The following is a 19,409-nucleotide window of genomic DNA, read 5'->3' as shown; positions in this document are numbered from 1 at the left end:
CTGTCATTGCAGCGGTGACGTCATATTGACAGAGCTGCTGCCAATTACTGAGTTCAGCGGCTCTGATGGCTCGTGCTCTCACTTTGTGCTGAGCTGCTGAACTCAATGATTGACTGCAATGTTGTCTACGTGATATCAGAGCTGCAGACAGTAATGGACAATGGGACAACACTGCACCGAGGGAGGGTAAATAACGCGCAAATTGTCTTTTTAATTATTATTATTTTTATTTTTTAAACAAATTGCAAATTAAACAAAATGCAAAACCTCTGTAAGTTTTCATTTCTTCTAGTATGCTGAATATTCAAATACAGTATACATTGCGGCAGTCCCTTGTATTAGATACAAAAGCATATGTGAATTTCAGGCATTTACTGTATTGCTCTTGGACCTGTGGACTCCAACCTATGACTTTTTTTGCTGCTGTCATGACATGCTGGGCCTTGTGGTTTCCCAGCAGCTGAAGAGCCACAAATTAAAGTCTAAAGTTCTCGATCATCCTGTGGCCCACGAAGCCAATCTGTGCAACCCCCAACCTGCACCGGCTCTGTTTGTTTTACACTTTTTGACGATAATAAAGGTTTTTGCTTTACCGGTGAGTGCTACCCTCTTACTACATTTCATATTTCTATATTCTCTTACGTACCGATTCAGAGGCCTGTCGTGTGCGCATGGGCCGCTCCATCTGTTGTAGTGGGGTGAGAACGGGCTGAGGGACAATGAGGCTCAAGATCTGAGATGCTTAAAAACAAAACAGAAACAAAAAAAACCAAAACCATTAATTCTTGATAAGTGAAGTATTTGTTGTATAGTTTTCTACTTTTGTGTATCAACAGTTTCTTTACACAGCAAATGGTACTGACACTCTCCTTCTTCCTGAAGTCATAATCCATCTCTGCAGGTATTACGGAGTTGCAGCATTATATATTGTGTCCATTATTACCGAGAATGCTGTTATTGTTCTGCCGGGCGGCGTTGTGTTCAGGACAGTCCCTCCGTACGTGGCCCACATCCCCGCAGGTAAAGCACCTCTTCTCTCTGATCTCCCGCTCGTCGTCCTTATTGTCCTTTTCATCGTCCTTCTCGTTCTCCTTCTTCTTCACCCTAAAAACCAAGCCATGGAGAAATATAACATATAAGTAGGGGATAAATAGTAAGAAGGAGCGTGATTGCAAAAACCTGACCTACAATGGGGTTTGTTACTTTGGACACAGCACCGGAGCTGGAGACATAAACGGCAGCCAATTTTTAATACAGAGTACTTTTGTTTTTTATTTTTATAAAAGCAAATTTAATTGTGACGGTGTATATAAATACTCGGAAATAATACAAAACTACTCTGAAACGGGAGTGAATATCTGAAAGCTTGATGTGGATATACGTTGTCCCTTTTAGGAATTAACCCTGTGTGTTCTGTACTAAAATGTTATCACATTAAAGGGGTTATCTGGGACAGAGAGATCATCAATATGAGATGAATGGGGGTCTGACACCTGACGTCCCGCTGAATCAGCGGATATCTGCTCCGGCATTGGCTCTTTACATTTTGTGGCTGCTGCCATGTACTGCAGGTTATCACCCATTGAAGTGAATAGGAGCCAATCTTTAGTAGCAGACACTACTAAATGTACGGAGCTGCAATCTTCCACTCCTTACATGCGGGCATTGTCAGAGAATATGTCAGCTGTACGGTGGCGGGGTCGGAGCCCCACAGATCTCATACTGATCTACCCCAAGGACAGGGTCTATCAATACATCAGTCCTGGAGCACCTTTGTTTGATTGCAAAAAGATACAAACACAAGACTATGTGGTTCTTACCTCCTTCGTTTGGGACAATCCTTCATGTAATGGCCAATCTTCCCACATACACGGCAACATCTGTCATTAGGAGCCAGCTCCCCATCTGTCAGGACTTTGGAATCAAAAAAATATTCCTGCCAAAATAAAAACAAAACAACAAACTTAAGACAAGTTCTATACAAAGTAAAGACCAACTTCATCTCCACTTTTCAGTGTCAGGCCAAGAAGGTCCAAAAGATTATTCTTCCCTCATGTCCGAGACTTTTTACAAGGCATCCTTTACCCTCTACTGTTCTTTTCTCTGCCAGTATCAAACCGCGTGACTACTGAGGCCAATGATTGACTGCAGAAGTCGGTGGCAGCCATAACTAGCAGCTTGCAAGAAGACCAAGAAGTGAAGTGGTGTCAGCACAACTCAACAAACTTTACCACTTCAAAGAAACTTTCTATAGGGGCGAGCCCCCCATATTATATGCCCAAAGGCTAAGTTATGGCATCTAAAGTAACTGTGGTCAGGCCGTGCATGTGAACAGGGGTCCGGTAATACTGATGAATGGAATAAAACTGGGTGAGAAGCCAGCAAATCCCCAAAACTTGTCCAGGAACTCTCTGGATACCTGACTGACGGAACAATGTTTTTTTTTTTTTTTTCCTGCAGTATGAACCCAAGCTGCTGTATATTATTCTCAACGATAAAACTACTGCAGAGCTTGGAAATGCAATGGCCTGAATCTTTTTTTTTTTTCATGGCATTAAAATATTCTGTTGAATCCTGTGATTTTATGAAAAGAGTTTACAAAGCTTACTGCTTCAAGTCCAGGCTGTGGATAGAACGGGGTCCCAAATAACTTCCGTCCGTTAATGAACGCCTTCATGATGAAATTAGTCACTTGAGGGAAAGTGAGAAAAAGAAAACACACACAAGAAAAGCGTTACTGATCCTTCTATCTACTGAGGCAGATACCTATTCAAACATAAGAATGAAGAAAAAAATAAATTATATAAGATATATATATATTTTAAAAAACATGTTGCATGGGATCACAAGCTTCAAAACAGATGTGAACGCATCCTAGCCCATGAGCCAATTGTATCCATAGGCACCGATTGATCAGATGGAGGCAAAAACAATGCAGAAATGTGATTGCTGGGTTGCAGCCATTTCTAGAAATATTACAGAAGTGTATGGAGCGTATACTGATCCCAAAAATGTGAGGAAGGAGAAAATCACACATCAGATCTCGATGAATGAAAGATTCAGATCAAACATATTTATTGATAAAAAAAATTGTGCAAATTAATGTGACCAAAATGCATCAATTGAAAAACTGAAATCACAGTTGGGTCCAATTAGCGTGAACTTTACCATAGCAACTCATAATGTGACCAAGTGGTGTACATGGCCCCCACGTGCCTGTATATACTCCCAAATATGTCTGGCCTTGCAACTGATGAGACGACAGATGGGATCTTAGGGATCACCTCCCAGATCTGGAGCAGGATATCAGTGAGCTCCTGGATGCATAATGTCCAGGAGATCTGGAAAATGTGAGGAGCGGTCAGTGGCATTAATGACTTTATCATCAACATGAGGTTGGGCATTATCCTGAACCAGGAGGAACCCAGAGCCATTAAGATGATCATGCTGCTGGTCCAAGCTGAATGCTCCCCCAGGATTTTTAATAAAAAGGTTAATTACAAAGTTGCTTGTTTTTACAAACAATTTGCAATTTTACGCATTAATGAACTTGAGACACCTCCTTTAAAAAAAAATAATGGACAGCAAATTAGGACTTGAGGTGGATGAACCACTAAGGCCGAATTCACAGATCTGTGTTTTGCAGTCCAAGTACAGATCATGATGCAAGGACCAGAAGATGGGTCTCCTGACCTGAATCCGGGTCGGTCATCAAGATCCGTACTTGGAATGTGTGAACCCGACACAAGTAATATCGAGCTCACATATCTCTGCTGCTGACAAGGTACAATGTTTAGTTGGACTCCAATGTTCTTGTGGCCATCACAGCCTCTACACCTTCACTTGTGACACTGCCGATATTATGGGAAGCTAATATGAAAGGGAAAATGTCAACAAAGACAGGATACGCCATACGGATATACAGAATATCCCATTATTGAATAATAGATGTGGGGCACAGATCTATCTGAATAACCGTGGTCCCCCATGCCAACAGCCATCTGTTGTATCCAGACTGCTATGATAGTTACAAGTAAGCGCCTTTCCCAGGGACCCACACTTAGCAGATCTGCCAAAAGTCTAAGCTACTAATACCCCTTTCAAGATTTTAGTGATGAAGGAAGGTGGGTGCAGACATTTAATGATGCGTTTTAGGTCTCTATTTGCAAAAATCTCATGGGCATCATTTTTAAGAACTTTTGTAAAAAAAAAAAAAACAATAAAATAGAAAGTAAAGAAAATGCAGGAATAAATTAAAACAGCTTCCCAAAATAATATACTCACTTTTTCTTGAGACTCCAGCTCCAAGATTATGATTAAGATCAAATGGATCTAAAGAAAGCAAACGAGGAGTGAGAAACATCCAGTTATCTTGTTACGCGAGAACAAAATAAATAATAATTTATTACCTATCTTTGAGATGATGCATAATACAAACCTTCGATGGCGATGCACTTGGACGTCCACTGCTTCTCAAATGTCGTAAGCAATTTTTTCTGCCTGATGCTGATGACGTACTCCTTAAAGTCAAACTCTTCTGTGTAAAATCTAAGGAAGCCGAGCCACAGCTCCCCTACAGATTCATTATTCTGTCCCAGAGATGGAAAACGGCTTCTCTGCAAAGAAAAAGAAATTTTAAAAAAACTGTCAGAAATAGGGATTTTTGTGTACTCACCGTAAAATCCTTTTCTCCGAGCCATTCATTGGGGGACACAGACCATGGGGTGTATGCTGCTGCCACTAAGTAATACAAAGAAAAAGTTAGCTCCTCCCCTGCAGTATACACCCTCCTGCTGGCTCCCAGCTAACCAGTTCGGTGCAAAAGCAGTAGGAGATCAATAACGACATATAAGCGTAAAGCATGTCACATTATATATAAGAGTATAACATATCAAAAGATAAAAACAAAGCATAAGCTAATAACAGGGTGGGAGCTGTGTCCCCCAATGAATGGCTCGGAGAAAAGGATTTTACGGTGAGTACACAAAAATCCCTATTTCTCCTTCGCCTCATTGGGGGACACAGACCATGGGACGTCCCAAAGCAGTCCCTGGGTGGGGACAACATCAGGCCGTGTAGCCGCTACTTACAAGTGCGCCACCGCGGCCTGCAAAGTCCACCTGCCCAGACTCACATCTGTGGAAGTGAGTGAAATATAGTGCTTCAAGAATGCATGCGGCCTGGAGAAATTCGCAAGCCTGCGGTCGTGCTTGCCGACGTCTGGCGCCTAGAGCCCTCAGACAGGGAGATAGGCTGGCATCTAGCGCGAAAGCACTCCTGGATGGAGAAAAGAATCCACCAGACTAACGTGGCCGAAGAAAAACGGCTAAACCATTCCTGCGACCGTCAGGAAGCCTACATACCATCGAAAAACCCGAGTAAAATGTCCAACCTTTGGAAGGACGTCGTCCTCGATACGTACCCACTCGGAGCACTCGCTTCTTCCAGATTATGGAGAACCCATTCCGCTTTGTGGACTAGAGCCGAAGGAGATGAGAGGACGATGCCCCTGCAACAGTGGAGATATAATACCCCTTGGCAACGAGGGAATAGGATGGCTAGAGGGCAACCTTGCCTTGAAGGTAATAAGGAAAAAAGATAAAGAACAGAGCGTCGAGATCTGAAGACTCATCAGGAGGACAAGAACGCAGAGAAAGAAGGGGAGAGACCCTCCCTGATAGAAAAGTCTATCCGGATCAGAAAAGGAGTCCACTGTAAGATGCCCAGGACCATTAAGGTCCCACGGATTTAACGGTACGTGGTAGGGAAGAACTACAGGTTGAGGCCTGCAAGAAAGACCATATTTCCAGCTTGAGACAATAAGCCGGAAAAATACTAGTACCGCAAGCGAGAAAAAAACCTGACATGGTCAGTGCGGGTCTCCCGGGATCACTGGGGCCCTACCCGCTTCCGAAAAGGTTTCAGACGTAGTGGAAGAGGGGTTATGGAAATTGGTACCATGGAAGAATAGATCATGCACTGCAATGGTCCTGGATCGCGAGGCCAAACCATGAACTGGAGTACATTGGCGTTCAGCTTGGACGCCATCCGAACTACCTCTGGAGTACTCCAGTGAAGGCAGGTCCGATGGAAGATTTCCGAGTGAAGTTCCCACTCACTTGAGGAAAAACCCCGGACGGCTGAATATGTCTGCCGCCCAGTGTACTACTCCAGAGAATGTACTGTTGAGATCACCGAAGATAGAACTCGGCCCATCAGAGAGTGCGAGGTACCTTAGCCATGGCGCTTGACTGAGGGTACTTGCTAGATGGCTAACTTGGGGCACAGCCGAGGCATTATCCAACTGAAGACCCGCCAGAAGGCAGAGGGCCTGCTGAAGGAATAGCCGTACCGTTCGGTTCTACAGAGAGATGATCGGGAGAAGAAAACTGGCAATGGTATCTCCCAATAGCCCTTGGGCCAGGAGAAGGCTCTGGAAGAGAAAGGAGCTCAGAGACTACCCTTTGAGAGCCTGATTGACTTGCAGAAAACGAGCGCAGCGAAGGAAACTGCTTCCGTAGACGTCCTTTCCCTCAGAACCCTCCTAGTGAATTGAAAGAACCGAGGGAATGAGAGATCGAGTGCGCAAGCTCCCTGTAGAAGGGCCACGACCTAGACCCGAGAGAGAGTAACCATCCTTCTTGGGCAGGATCATCCTCAAAGAGGATCTGCTGGGCTGAGAATGAGGGAAAAAAACTTGTCTAAGTTTAGCTGCTAGCCCAATAGAGAGGTAATTGCAAGTGATATGGACGACTCAGCGTAGTCCTAGGAGAGCGGCTACAAAGTCGACCAAATAGAGGAAGGACGACCATGCTTCTAAGGTGCAAGAAGAACATGACAACCGTCATGACCCTTGCGACCACTCTGGTGTGGTAGCCAGGCAGAAGGGCCAGGTCGTGAAAATACTGTTCGCGAATGGAAAGGCGAAGAGATTATAGTAGAGAGGAGAAATAGGTATGTGAGGGTAAGAATCCCGAATGACGATGGATGCCAGAAAACAACCACGTTTCTCTGTTGAAGTAGTGGCTGAGCGGAGGAACTCCATCCGAAAAATGAAAGGGCCCTGTCAAAGGTTGTTAGAAGTTTGGGGTCCAGGAATGGAGATACTTTTCATTCCCTCCATTTTGGAACCAAGATCCCTTAGATCTAGACTGTCCTGGCCAATGCTTCCACTGCTGGTTGAGCCTGAAGAAGAGATACGATCCCTTGCTAGTCTCCCGCTCAGAAGATTTGATTGGCCAGCTATACTGTGGAACGAAGTAGATAAGGTCTGGGACCCGGAGACTTTCATTCTCTCCCTTTGGTCAAGCAACCCATGCGGCTAAGGAAGGGTAGAGCGCTGAACCCGAAACCACAAGACGGAACGAACTAGATTTGCTATCCAACCGTCTGTGGAATCTTAATTGATGATACACCGGCCAGGATACTGGTAGGAATACCGCAAGAAATTCTGCCCGGCGAGTCTGCCAAGTGACAGAATGCGGGACTGTAACCAGCAGGTCTCTGCCATCGTCGTGCAGAGAAGAAAATAAGGAAAAACCTCGATCCACCATCTTCTTAACAGGGAAGTGGAGAGGAATCGTCCACTTTCTTGCATCTGATACAAAGGGGGGAAAACCTCCTTGTTGGGACACCACAAATGTGGACGCCACATCCCCAGAATTGAGGTTTCCGAGTGGACAGGGCAGGTTGTGGCGATAGACCTGGATGCAGAAGAAGATACATGGAGGCGACACTCCGTGTGCTCGTCTCTTGAAGGTGTGGGGGGAAATCGGAGCCCTTTAAGGGACCCGTCGCCCATAAAATTCCGACCAGGTATGGTATCCTACTTAGAGGTCTTCCAGTGCATCACCGTCAAATGTTGATGGAGATTTTCTAGAACCTGTACGTTTTTCTAGAATACTTGCGGCCCCTGCTAGCCGACGGCTCCCATTGTAGGAGAGGGAGCATGTGAGTGCTCCAGAGCTCAGTTAGGGTGACCAGCTTAGGATAGATGATGTGCCCTTAAGACCAGTAAATACTGGTCATGCGCCTTTAAGGCTAGGGGTTACTGGCCCTGAGCCTTTAAGACCAGGGAATACTGGTCTTGTGCCTTTTGTAAGATGACATACTGTTCATGTGCCTTTAAAAGCAGGGCATGCTGAAATCCAGGAGATAATGGTCATGTGCCCTTAAAACCAGGGTATGCTGGTCATTTGCGTTTAAGACCAGGGCGTACTGGTCCTGAGCCTTTAAGTCCAGGGCATAATGGTCACGTGCCTTAAAGACCAGGGCATACTGGTCGTGTGCCTTTAAAAGCCAGGGCATACTGGACATGAGCCTTTAAGACCAGGGCATACTGGTCATGTGCCTTGAAAACCAGGACGTACTAGTCATGTGCCTTTAAGACCAGGGCATACTGGTTATTGCGTTTAAGACCAGGGGATACTGGTCACGTGCCTTTAAGACCAGGGCATACTGGTCATGTGCCTTGAAAACCAGGACGTACTAGTCATGTGCCTTTAAGACCAGGGCATACTGGTTATTGCGTTTAAGACCAGGGGATACTGGTCACGTGCCTTTAAGACCAGGGCATACTGGTCATGTGCCTTGAAAACCAGGACGTACTAGTCATGTGCCTTTAAGACCAGGGCCTACTGGTTATAGCGTTTAAGACCAGGGGATACTGGTCACGTGCCTTTAAGACCAGGGCATACTGGTCATGTGCCTTTAAGACCAGGAAATACTGGTCACGTGCCTTTAAGACAAGGGCATACTGGTCATGTGCCTTTAAGACCAGGGTATACTGGACACGTATCTTTAAGACCAGGGGATACTGGTCACGAGTCTATAAGACCAGGGCATGCTGGTCACGTGCCTTTAAGACCAGGAATACTGGTCATGAAAGGAATGTTGGAACAAGTGCCTTAAAGACCAGCAAAGCTGGTAATGTGCCTTTAAGAACAAGAATGCTGGTCATGCGCCTTTAAGACCAGGGATGCTGGTCATGTGCCTTTAAGACGAGGGCATACTTGCCATGTGCCTTTAAGACCAGTGCCTACTGGCCCTGTGCCTTTAAGACCAGGGCATACTGGCCTGATTAAGTACTAAGGAAAAGGAGACCGGCTTCTGGCAGAGCAGAGAATGCTGGGGATGTGACCCTTTTAAAACTAGGGGACCCTTAAGACCAGGGAATGCTGGTCCTGGGTTTAATAAAAAGGCATGGAAAGCTGGGGAAGCACCTATGGGCCCAGCGACTACCGGGCAGAGTATTAAATACCAGGGAACGAGTCACCAGGGAACGAGTCACCAGGGAATGAGTCACCAGGGAACGAGTCACCAGGGAATGAGTCACCAGGGAATGAGGCACCAGGGAATGAGTCATGAGAGCTTCATTCATTGCTGGGAACTCACAGCTCTCAGTTTGCAAGCCTGCACACTGTACTATACATTCTGTAGTGTGCAGGAGCACCAGAGATTGCAGCCTTAAGTATATAAAAAAACAGGGAAAGCTAGTCCCTTAATGCTGCCGGGATACGTGCCGGGGGGAGGGGGGGATATTGGGGCGATTCACCTTACTCAGGTTCTGAGTCCCCCGTCTGGAATAGCGCTGACTTCAGCGCTGAAAAAACGCCGGCCGCAGCCCCCTCCAGAAGAAATAGTGACCGCAATGGAGGAGGAAGAAGATGGCCGCCGAGATCTCGTCTGGAACGAGAAGCGCCTGAATAGGGGGGCGGAGCCGCTAGAAGGAAGCAAGCGGTGGGCGGGGCTTCCCGGGATGCAGCCTAAACAGGGCCGAAGCCGGGGACTAAATTTATGGCTTCGGCCGGCGCGCACCCGCAGACTGAGGGGAAAAGTGCCACGAAGCTCTGTGGGGACCCAGTCGCTATGGAGCCCTCCTCTGACCGCCGGAAAACCCAAATCTCACGGAGCACTTACCCCAATATGGAGGGGGTGGCAGATGCTGCAGGTAGGAGCTGTGCCCGGGTAGATAGGACGGTGCAGGGTTGGGGAGCCTCCATCCACCATCCCTGCAGAAGAGGGGGGGAGAGGAACCGTCTGCCTCCTTCCATCATCCGCTTTTTCAGTGGTGATGCAGTGGGGGCTGCTCGGACGCCACGCTGGAAGGTGCCTCTGTACAGCCGAGGGTAAAACCTGGTGGACAGGGCTGAATGTCCGGCAATAGGCCTGGCTGCAGAAGAGGATACTGAAGGTGAAACTCCAGTGCTCGTCTGATAAGGGAGGGGGGAGATCGGTGCCCATGAAGAGGCCCGTCGCCCCTAAAATCAGCTCAGGCAGTGGCTTCCCACGTCGCAGGAGAGGATACGGAGAGGTGAAACTCCCGTGCTCGCCTGTTGATGGTTCGAGGGAGATCGGACCATGAAAGAATCCGTCGCCCCATTCGACCGTAGTAAAAAGTAAAAAACTGTAAAAAAGAGTTCTTTGGGTCTGAATAGCAGACCCGTCCGTGTGCCTCCTATGGACACTAAGCAAGAACTGGTTAGCTGGGAGCCAGCAGGAGGGTGTATACTGCAGGGGAGGAGCTGACTTTTTCTTTGTATTACTTAGTGTCAGCCTCCTGGTGGCAGCAGCATACACCCCATGGTCTGTGTCCCCCAATGAGGCGTAGGAGAAATTCAGCATTACTTATGCCAGAAAGACATGCTTCCAAAACAACATAGCCTTAAAATATAGTGATATTCTGGCCATAGTAATGCCAAGTGTGATGACTTCTGCAACAAAGGCACCAGCGATAGTGTGAACACAGCCTAAGGCTAGGTTCAGATTGCGTTAGAGCAATCCGTTTAGCGCTAAGCGCTAGCGGATTGCGGTAACGCAATGTCTTTTTCGGGGTTGCGTTTAAACGTCCCCGCTCTCACAGATCTCCGATCTGCGAGAGCGGGGAACAGACCTCGGGCGCGCCGCAGACGCTGCAAGCAGCGTCCGCTGCGCGCCACAAAACACCGGCACATCGCTAGCGCGTGCCGAAAATGGCACGCGCTAGCGATGCGCGTTCCCATTGCCGCCAATGGGCGCGCTAACGGACGCGTTTGCACGGCGTTAATTTCGCCGTGCAACGCTGTTCGTTAGCGCGGTCCCATTAACGCAATGTGAACCTAGCCTAACAGTATGACCTAGACATCTATGGATTGGAGCACTCACCAATTCTTCTGTGTTATCAAAGAAAAAGGCGTTCCAGCCGTCCACCATCCTCTGTGGAATAATATGCCCGTCATATATCTGAGAAATACAGAAAGAAGCCCCTTATAAAATAGATTTCCTAAACCAGAAAATTCTATTTAATATTTTAGTAGATAAGTCAGAGTTTATAGATGAAGGCGCCCGGTTAAAAATGGTTGTATGGGACCTGACACGTTCATGTGTTTCATTTACATGGTTCAAATCTATTAGAAAATGGTACAATTCTCTATTTGCCCATTGGGGGCACTGCAGGGAAATTGAGCGCTTGCCGCCCTATTCGTCGTGATTGTAGTTGCTCCCAGTGATCAGTGCAGGGTTAGAATGGTCATAAATTAATCTTCATATCCCCATCTTAGACTTGTGTTTACCTAGATCCCGGACAATTCTTACCTCTTGTAGCACCGGTATGACGGGTGGATTTCTCTGCTGGAGGAAATACAGGACCATAAGAATGTAAGCATAGGAAGACAAACTTCCCCTTGATGCGTCACCTATATCGCAGCGCTGGAGATAAAAGAAAAAACAAAGCAAGGATTAGAGTTATTTTTTTTATTTTGACTTGAGAGACCCACAAGATAGATAGCTCTAAACATATGAATCCCCCCTCTCTGTGGCTGGGAGACACCATAGAAGAGAGGACACTTGGGTGACCAATATATCATCATTCTTGCTCCATGTTTATGCAACACAGCCACAAATCCCCTGCATAGGTAATTGTATAAGATCCTGTCTGCCTTTAGCCACCACCAGAGGGCGCTCTCTGCATACACATAAGACAATAACAGAACAGCATCGGTAGGTGAGAGGCGCTAATCAGCCTGAGAATGCACGCATGTGTCCTGGCGTGCAATCAGGTAAGTAGGTTGTAGGTTGCAAACAGTATCACTCAGGATCACTCACCTTAGCAAAGAACTTGACTGTGTATCCTAAGTATTTTACCCTTGGGTCAATGGCAGCATATGTAGCTAGCATTCGGGTGTTATGCTGAGCCTTGAAAGGACACAAAATATATAAAAGGTTTACACGTCTTTGACTGGTATGGCTAAATTTGGTCCATTTTACAGGGGCGCACCTGTAACTTTTACATTTATTCGCTTTCCATTAACAAGATAATTTTCTTCCTTGTTAAGTCAAGTTTTGTGAGATTCCATCGCTTGGCATGCGACTTGTTGCTCTGTAGCAGATGGAACAACCTTGTAATATCTTATTTGTACACGAGTCAGAGATTGTGGCCTTTTGTTTAGTCCCTCTAGCCTCCTTCTTGTGTGACCTTGTATCTCCCGACACCTTTGGTGGGGTGCTGTCCAAATTCATTTGGTCTCTGATACTCATCTTCTAGTCTGGTGCCTGGTACAGATCCAGGTGTGTGGTCGGTATCAGGCCTAGTACCTAGTGCACCAATCAGTTCACTGCATGTGTCATGTAAACATAGCAATATGCCTGTGTTTTATATCCTCACCCATCTTTATGTGGTAGTTTGCTAGTTCATGTTTTATATCTAATAAAGTTGATAATATTTTCTGAAATTCATGATCTGCACACGCTTCTTGTATTTTTTTTTACAATACCAGCAATGTCGCGCGTTGTTTTAACATTCCGGGCTGTGTCTTTTTTTTTTTATTGTTTATATCCTCACCCACTTATTCCAGCTGTGTGAAGACTTGCAGCATTGCATACCCTTTGCTTGGCCGAGTCTCATTTTGTAGTTTAGGCTACGTTCACATTAGCGTTGTACGGCGCAGCGTCGGGCGCAGCAGCGGCGACGCATGCGTCATGCGCCCCTATATTTAACATGGGGGGCGCATGGACATGCGTTGTCTTGCGTTTTGTGACGCATGCATCATTTTGGCGCAACTGTCAGGGCGCAGAGGACGCTGCATGATGCAGTTTATTCTGCGCCAAAAATCATGCAAAAAATGAACGCATGCATCACAAAACGCTGCATTTTGCATGCGTTGTGCGTTGCATCGCCGACGCTGCGCCGCACAACGCAAATGTGAACGTAGCCTAACTTAGCAGAAATAACTTGCTGTGCAAACTAGATCTCACATGCAGTTTTTGCAGTGTACCTCGCATGCTTTTAGAGATGGTCAACCCACATTAAATCAGACTAGAATGATTATTCTTGTCTCCATTTTTCTTGTCCCATCGCTAATCTTTGGTCTCTCTGTAGTAATGTCCTCCCATAAAATATCTCTGGTCAGTAATATTTGCCCTTTAAACTTCCACAGCTGATAACTGTCAGACTTTGTGGGAGAATGAACCGGATAACTTGCCACTTACATACAGCAGCTGTTATCTTCATCATCAATAACATGGAGGATTACAGGAGAATTTATACAAACCAGAGAGGCCATACCACACAGCATGGTGTGGAACTAAATGCAACTATACACAGTGAACACCGCACCATTTAGTTCGCTCAGCACAAGCCTGCAGCTGTTCTACACTCCCACATAGCTATGCTGGTAATACCCCTATATCTATAGAGAAGAACGACCAACACCACATACCAAAGTGTTATACAAACTGATGTCTCCTTCTACTCCACTCTCCCTGTGCTCAAACTTCACGATGGGCACCTTGGCTGTTGTTATTGGCAAAATGTTCTTTAGGCCTGAAGAAAACAATTATGACTCCATAAATGATGTTAAAAGGTTACTGTTTGCAATCTACACACATATGTACATACATACCTGGATGTCTTTTTAAAACCTTTGCTAATCCTTCAATTATTTCTTTGCAATTAAGTTTCTGCAAATAATGAAAATGATAAAAATACAAATTAATTTCCCTTCTTTTCACTGTATTCTGTAAAGTCTGGAGGAGGAGGTGAGCTGTGACATCACCTATTGTGAATGGTGGATCTTGAGTAATCTACTGTATATAGAGGTGTCATCAGTCATTGTACAGGAAGAGGAGGTGAGCTGTGACATCACCTATTGTGAATGGTGGATCCTGTGTTATCTACTGTATATAGAGGTGTTATCAGTCATTGTACAGGAGGAGGAGGTGAGCTGTGACATCACCTATTGTGAATGGTGGATCCTGTGTTATCTAATGTATATAGAGGTGTTATCAGTCATTGTACAGGAGGAGGTGGTGAGCTGTGACATCACCTATTGTGAATGGTGGATCTTGTGTTATCTACTGTATATAGAGAAGTTATCAGTCATTGTACAGGAGGAGGAGGTGAGCTGTGACATCACCTATTGTGAATGGTGGATCCTGTGTTATCTACTGTATATAGAGGTGTTATCAGTCATTGTACAGGAGGAGGAGGTGAGCTGTGACATCACCTATTGTGAATGGTGGATCCTGTGTTATCTAATGTATATAGAGGTGTTATCAGTCATTGTACAGGAGGAGGTGGTGAGCTGTGACATCACCTATTGTGAATGGTGGATCTTGTGTTATCTACTGTATATAGAGAAGTTATCAGTCATTGTACAGGAGGAGGAGGTGAGCTGTGACATCACCTATTGTGAATGGTGAATCATGTTAGCTACTGTACATAGAGGTGTCCTCTCTCATTGTAATCCTGTCTGTGATGATAAGGAGACAGCTGAAAAGTATTATACACAAAAAATGAAGCATGTGTCCATTATCAGGCCTAGTGCCCTGTGATAAAAGCCTGATTTAAACAATAGGTCATTCCGTGATGAGGCACCACAGGTAATATAGTAACATAGTAACATAGTTAGTAAGGCCGAAAAAAGACATTTGTCCATCCAGTTCAGCCTATATTCCATCATAATAAATACCCAGATCTACGTCCTTCTACAGAACCTAATAATTGTATGATACAATATTGTTCTGCTCCAGGAATATAAGTTTCCTACAGTACAACCACAGGGGGGTCCAGGTCTCATATCACACCAAAATGGTAAAATACGCCTGCACAGTTGACCCTGAAAGGCATCTTAGCTTCCATGACATATACAATGTACAGTACAGGGAATATACAGTATGTATACGGAACCGCTGCAAATGCACACAATGCTGCAGAGCATCAAACCTCTGAATCTGAATTTTGTAGTAGTTAATTTCTGGACCATTTCCTTGAAGTAAAAAGGTCAAGGGATACAGCTATACAGTTATGACACATTGATTAGAATTTGCCATGTGTTTTATCCGTGGGTGTCTGACTGCAAACGCCTTCATTAATACGGAGGAGGCTTACCTCCGCATTCTCGTGGCCTTCTAAGGTCATACAGATGTCAAGATCGCTGTCTCGAAACCCAAATCCGTTCTTGGATGACCCAAACAAGCACAGTCTGGCATTACCTATATGGAAGATTTAGTTGATCAGTAAACTTGTATTTGCTCTTTGGGTATAATTTTACATCTTATGATAGATGAAAACAGAGGATTTTACTGAACATTGTGCCTTATGAATAGGAAAGACCTATCAACATGTAACCAGTGCCGGGAGTCTCAATCATGGCATCCCCCACCGATCAACAGTGGGTAGTGGCCCTTCATGAAGTTCGGTAGCCTCACCGTTGAACTCTTTTCGGATAAATCTCTCTAGATAAATAAGAATTTGCTCCCGGTTGTGTTGCTCTGCAGGACTAGGAGATAATTCATCTGCAAAAAAAATGATAACTTTCCGTAAGAAACATTTCCACCTTGGATTCTAAAATATAACAATGTAAGGAAAGCCGTGCAGAATACACAACGGGTAAGAGTTATTGAAGGGTTATTCCCAGCTTCATAAATGGGTGCTTGCAAATAAAAACAATTTATTAAAATTGTCAGCCGTTCTGGAGATATATTTACCTTTTTTTTCCTTCCCCTTTTGTTTGACCACCGCTGGTAAACAACAGATCATGCTCAGTGCTTACAAGCTCTTTTCTATCGGGTTTGTAAGCAGTGACACGGACGTGAAAATACATCACAATACGAGCCGTTTAAGAAAAATGCACCAGAATCCCGGCTCAAATCGAGCAAAGAATTAGAATATGTGCCGCTAAATCAGATTCATTGTGCGTTTTTAGATCCTCACTTTTTAGGAATGTCTAGAAAAGGCAAAAAGAGGATTTTTGGTTGCTTGCCGTAAAATCTGTTTCTTGGAGCCTCCATTGGGGGACACAGGAACCATGGGTGTATGCTGCTGCCACTAGGAGGCTGACACTATGCAAATAAAAAAGTTATCTCCTCCTCTGCAGTGTACACCCCACCGACTGGCATTATACTCTTCAGTTAGTGAGAAAGCAGTAGGAGATAAATAACAAGGTTGAAAACCATAACCACAAACTTGAGAACTGTAAACGTGAGAACAGTCATAGAACATAAAACAACAGAAAACTGAGAAACATTGGGAGGGAGCTGTGTCCCCCAATAGAGGCTCCAAGAAACAGATTTTACGGTAAGCAACCAAAAATCCTGTTTTCTTTATCGCCTCTCATTGGGGGATACTGGAACCATGGGACGTCCCAAAGCAGTCCCAAGGGCGGGAAAAACAGACTTCCATCAGGTCAGTGGACTCACCACTTCCGCCTGCAAGATCATTCTGCCCAGACTGGCGTCCGCCGAAGCGTAGGTATGGACCTTGTAAAATTTGGCGAACGTGTGGATGGAAGACCAAGTTGCCGCTTTGCAAAGCTGTAGGGCGGAAGCCCTGTGGTGCACGGCCCAGGAGGCGCCGACTGCCCGGGTAGAGTGAGCCTTGATCCCAGGAGGGGGCACTCTGTTCTTGACCCGGTAAGGCCTCTTTCACACTTCAGTCTTTTGGCGTCAGTCACTACCGACATAGTGACGGATTGACGGATCCGTCACAATTGTTGCGAAAACGGTTCTAACGGATCCGTTTTTTTGACGGATCCGTTACTTGGGGGTTGTCTGGGAGAAGTATCTACTTTTTGGAGCATGCGCAATTGAAAAAACGGATTGGGGCGACGGATCCGCCGAAAAAACGGTTGCGGCGGATCCGTCGCCCATAGGCGCCCATTCTATGGAATGGCGGACGTGACGGATCCGTCGCGATCCGCCATTTCGGCGTTGACAAAAAACGTTCCAATGTCCGTCTATTTTCAGAAAACGTCCGCCAAATGTCGACGGATCCGTCGCATGGCGGATGGAACGGACGACCATCCGTCACAATCCGTCACTAATGCAAGTCTATGGGAAAATAACGGATCCGTCAAAAAAAATGACGGATCCGTTATTTGAGGAAAATGGCGGTTTTAGACTGACGCCAAATAACTGAAGTGTGAAAGAGGCCTAAGCCTCCAGAATTGCCGTTCTGATCCAACGAGCAATAGTCGCCTTAGAAGCCGGTTGGCCTCTGCGCGTGCCATCAGGAATGACGAAAAGAGAATCAGTCTTCCGGAAAGTGGATGTTCTATCCAGGTAGATCCTCAATGCCCTGACAAGGTCCAGCTTGTTCAACGATCGCTCCAGGGGATGAGTCGGAGCTGGACAAAAGGAAGGTAGAACAATGTCCTCATTGAGGTGGAAGGTGGAAACCACCTTAGGAAGGAAGGAAGGTGGAGGCCTGAGGACCACCATGTCCTGGTGAATGACCAAGAACGGAGGTTGGCAAGACAGGGCAACCAACTCGGAAACGCGGCGGATAGAAGTGATGGCCACAAGAAAGGCCACCTTCCAAGATAGAACTGACAGGGGAATCTCCCTGAGAGGCTCAAAGGGGGAAACCCTCAGAACGTGCAGTACCAGGTTTAAATCCCATGCATCCACGGGGGCCCTGTAAGGAGGGACAGCGTGGGCTACTCCTTGAAAGAAGGTCTTAACGTGTGGCCGAGAAGCTAAAGTCTTCTGAAAGAGGATGAAAAGCGCAGAGACCTGGTCCTTCAGGGAGCTAAGAGCCAGGCCCGAATCCAGTCCTGTCTGAAGGAAGGCCAAAATGGAAGGCAGGGAGAAGGACATAGATGAAACGCGGTTGGACTCGCACCAACGGAAGTAAGCCTTCCAGGTACGACAGTAGATCCTGAAATACGAAGGCTTCCTAGCCTGAATCATGGTGTGTGGTGTAAGGCCGAACGCTCTTAGAACTGCGGTCTCAACGGCCACGCCGTTAAACTGAGCAACCGAGAATTCGGGTGGCAGATCGGACCCTGAGACAGCAGATCGGGCCTGTCTGGAAGGCGCCAGGGAGCGTCCGCGAGAAGATTGACGAGCTCCGCGAACCAAGCTCTTCTGGGCCAATCCGGTGCGATCAGAATGACCGGCACCCCTTCCGCTTTGATCTTTTTCAACAGTCTGGGAAGTAATGGAAGGGGTGGGAACAGGTAGGGCAGCACGAACTGTGACCAAGGAATGGCCAGAGCGTCGACGCCCACTGCAAGCGGATCGCGAGACCTGGAGACGAACTGCGGAACCTTCCTGTTCATTCGAGACGCCGTGAGATCCACGTCCGGAGTCCCCCATCGAAGACAAATCTGATGGAAGACCTCCGGATGCAAGGACCATTCCCCTGCCGCGAGGCCCTCGCGGCTGAGGAAGTCGGCGGCCCAATTGTCCACGCCGGAGATATGCACCGTGGATATCACCGGAACCATTGCCTCTGCCCAAATGAGGATCTTGGATACCTTGGCAAGGGCCAAGGAGCTCAGAGTCCCCCCACGATGGTTGACATGCCACAGCCGTGGCGTTGTCCGTCTGGATCCGGATTGGCAGGCCCCTGAGAATCCTTTCCCAGTGGCGGAGGGACAGAAAGATGGCCCGAATCTCGAGGACATTGATCGGCAGAGTTGACTCCTGCGCCGACCAACGGCCCTGAACCGTCAGGTGGCGAAAAACCGCACCCCAGTCGAGCAGGCTGGCGTCCATCGTCACCACTTGCCAGTGAGCTGGAAGGAAGGACCTGCCCTGGGAGATGAGATGTGACATCAGACACCACTTGAGGGACCGTTTGACCCGAGTCGGATCGGACGATCCAGGGAGAAGACAGACTTGTCCCACTGAGACAGAATGGCTTGCTGAAGGGGTCGCGAATTAAATTGGGCGAAAGAAATCGCTTCTAATGTTGCTACCATCCTCCCCAGAACCTTCATGGCCGATCGGAGGGAGGGAGGCCGAGGACCCTGGAGCAAGCGTATGTCCCGACAAAGAGTGGATCTCTTGTGTTTGGGAAGGAAGACCTTGGTCTGACGAGTGTCAAAGAGCATGCCCAGAAAGATAATACGCGGAGAAGGAATAAGGCAGGACTTCTTCCGGTTGACCAGCCACCCGAAACGGGCTAGGGTATCGAGAACAATGGACAG

At 46.7% G+C, this 19,409-nt stretch overlaps 1 protein-coding gene across 2 annotated transcripts in view; it reads right to left on the bottom strand.

Annotated features, from left to right (window-relative positions):
• The window catches only part of TUT4 (terminal uridylyl transferase 4), an 86,066-nt gene that overhangs the window by 22,807 nt on the left and 43,850 nt on the right, over window positions 1–19,409 (bottom strand). For both annotated transcript variants that reach the window (XM_069737901.1, XM_069737902.1), the window contains exons 15-27: window positions 15,685–15,771; window positions 15,365–15,468; window positions 13,878–13,935; window positions 13,695–13,798; window positions 12,082–12,171; window positions 11,572–11,685; window positions 11,143–11,220; window positions 4,439–4,616; window positions 4,285–4,332; window positions 2,609–2,691; window positions 1,821–1,936; window positions 944–1,104; window positions 647–741 (exon numbers count right to left, since the gene is read on the bottom strand). In XM_069737901.1, coding sequence (XP_069594002.1) covers window positions 647–741; window positions 944–1,104; window positions 1,821–1,936; window positions 2,609–2,691; window positions 4,285–4,332; window positions 4,439–4,616; window positions 11,143–11,220; window positions 11,572–11,685; window positions 12,082–12,171; window positions 13,695–13,798; window positions 13,878–13,935; window positions 15,365–15,468; window positions 15,685–15,771 — 1,316 coding nt within the window. The remainder of the gene's footprint in view (window positions 1–646; window positions 742–943; window positions 1,105–1,820; window positions 1,937–2,608; window positions 2,692–4,284; window positions 4,333–4,438; window positions 4,617–11,142; window positions 11,221–11,571; window positions 11,686–12,081; window positions 12,172–13,694; window positions 13,799–13,877; window positions 13,936–15,364; window positions 15,469–15,684; window positions 15,772–19,409) is intronic.

Source organism: Ranitomeya imitator, chromosome 8 (genome assembly GCF_032444005.1).
Source record: "Ranitomeya imitator isolate aRanImi1 chromosome 8, aRanImi1.pri, whole genome shotgun sequence".
In the NCBI taxonomy this organism is placed as follows: domain Eukaryota; kingdom Metazoa; phylum Chordata; class Amphibia; order Anura; family Dendrobatidae; genus Ranitomeya; species Ranitomeya imitator.
The sequence above is the reverse complement of the archived record's forward strand: the minus strand, read 5'-3'. Positions and strand labels throughout refer to the sequence as shown.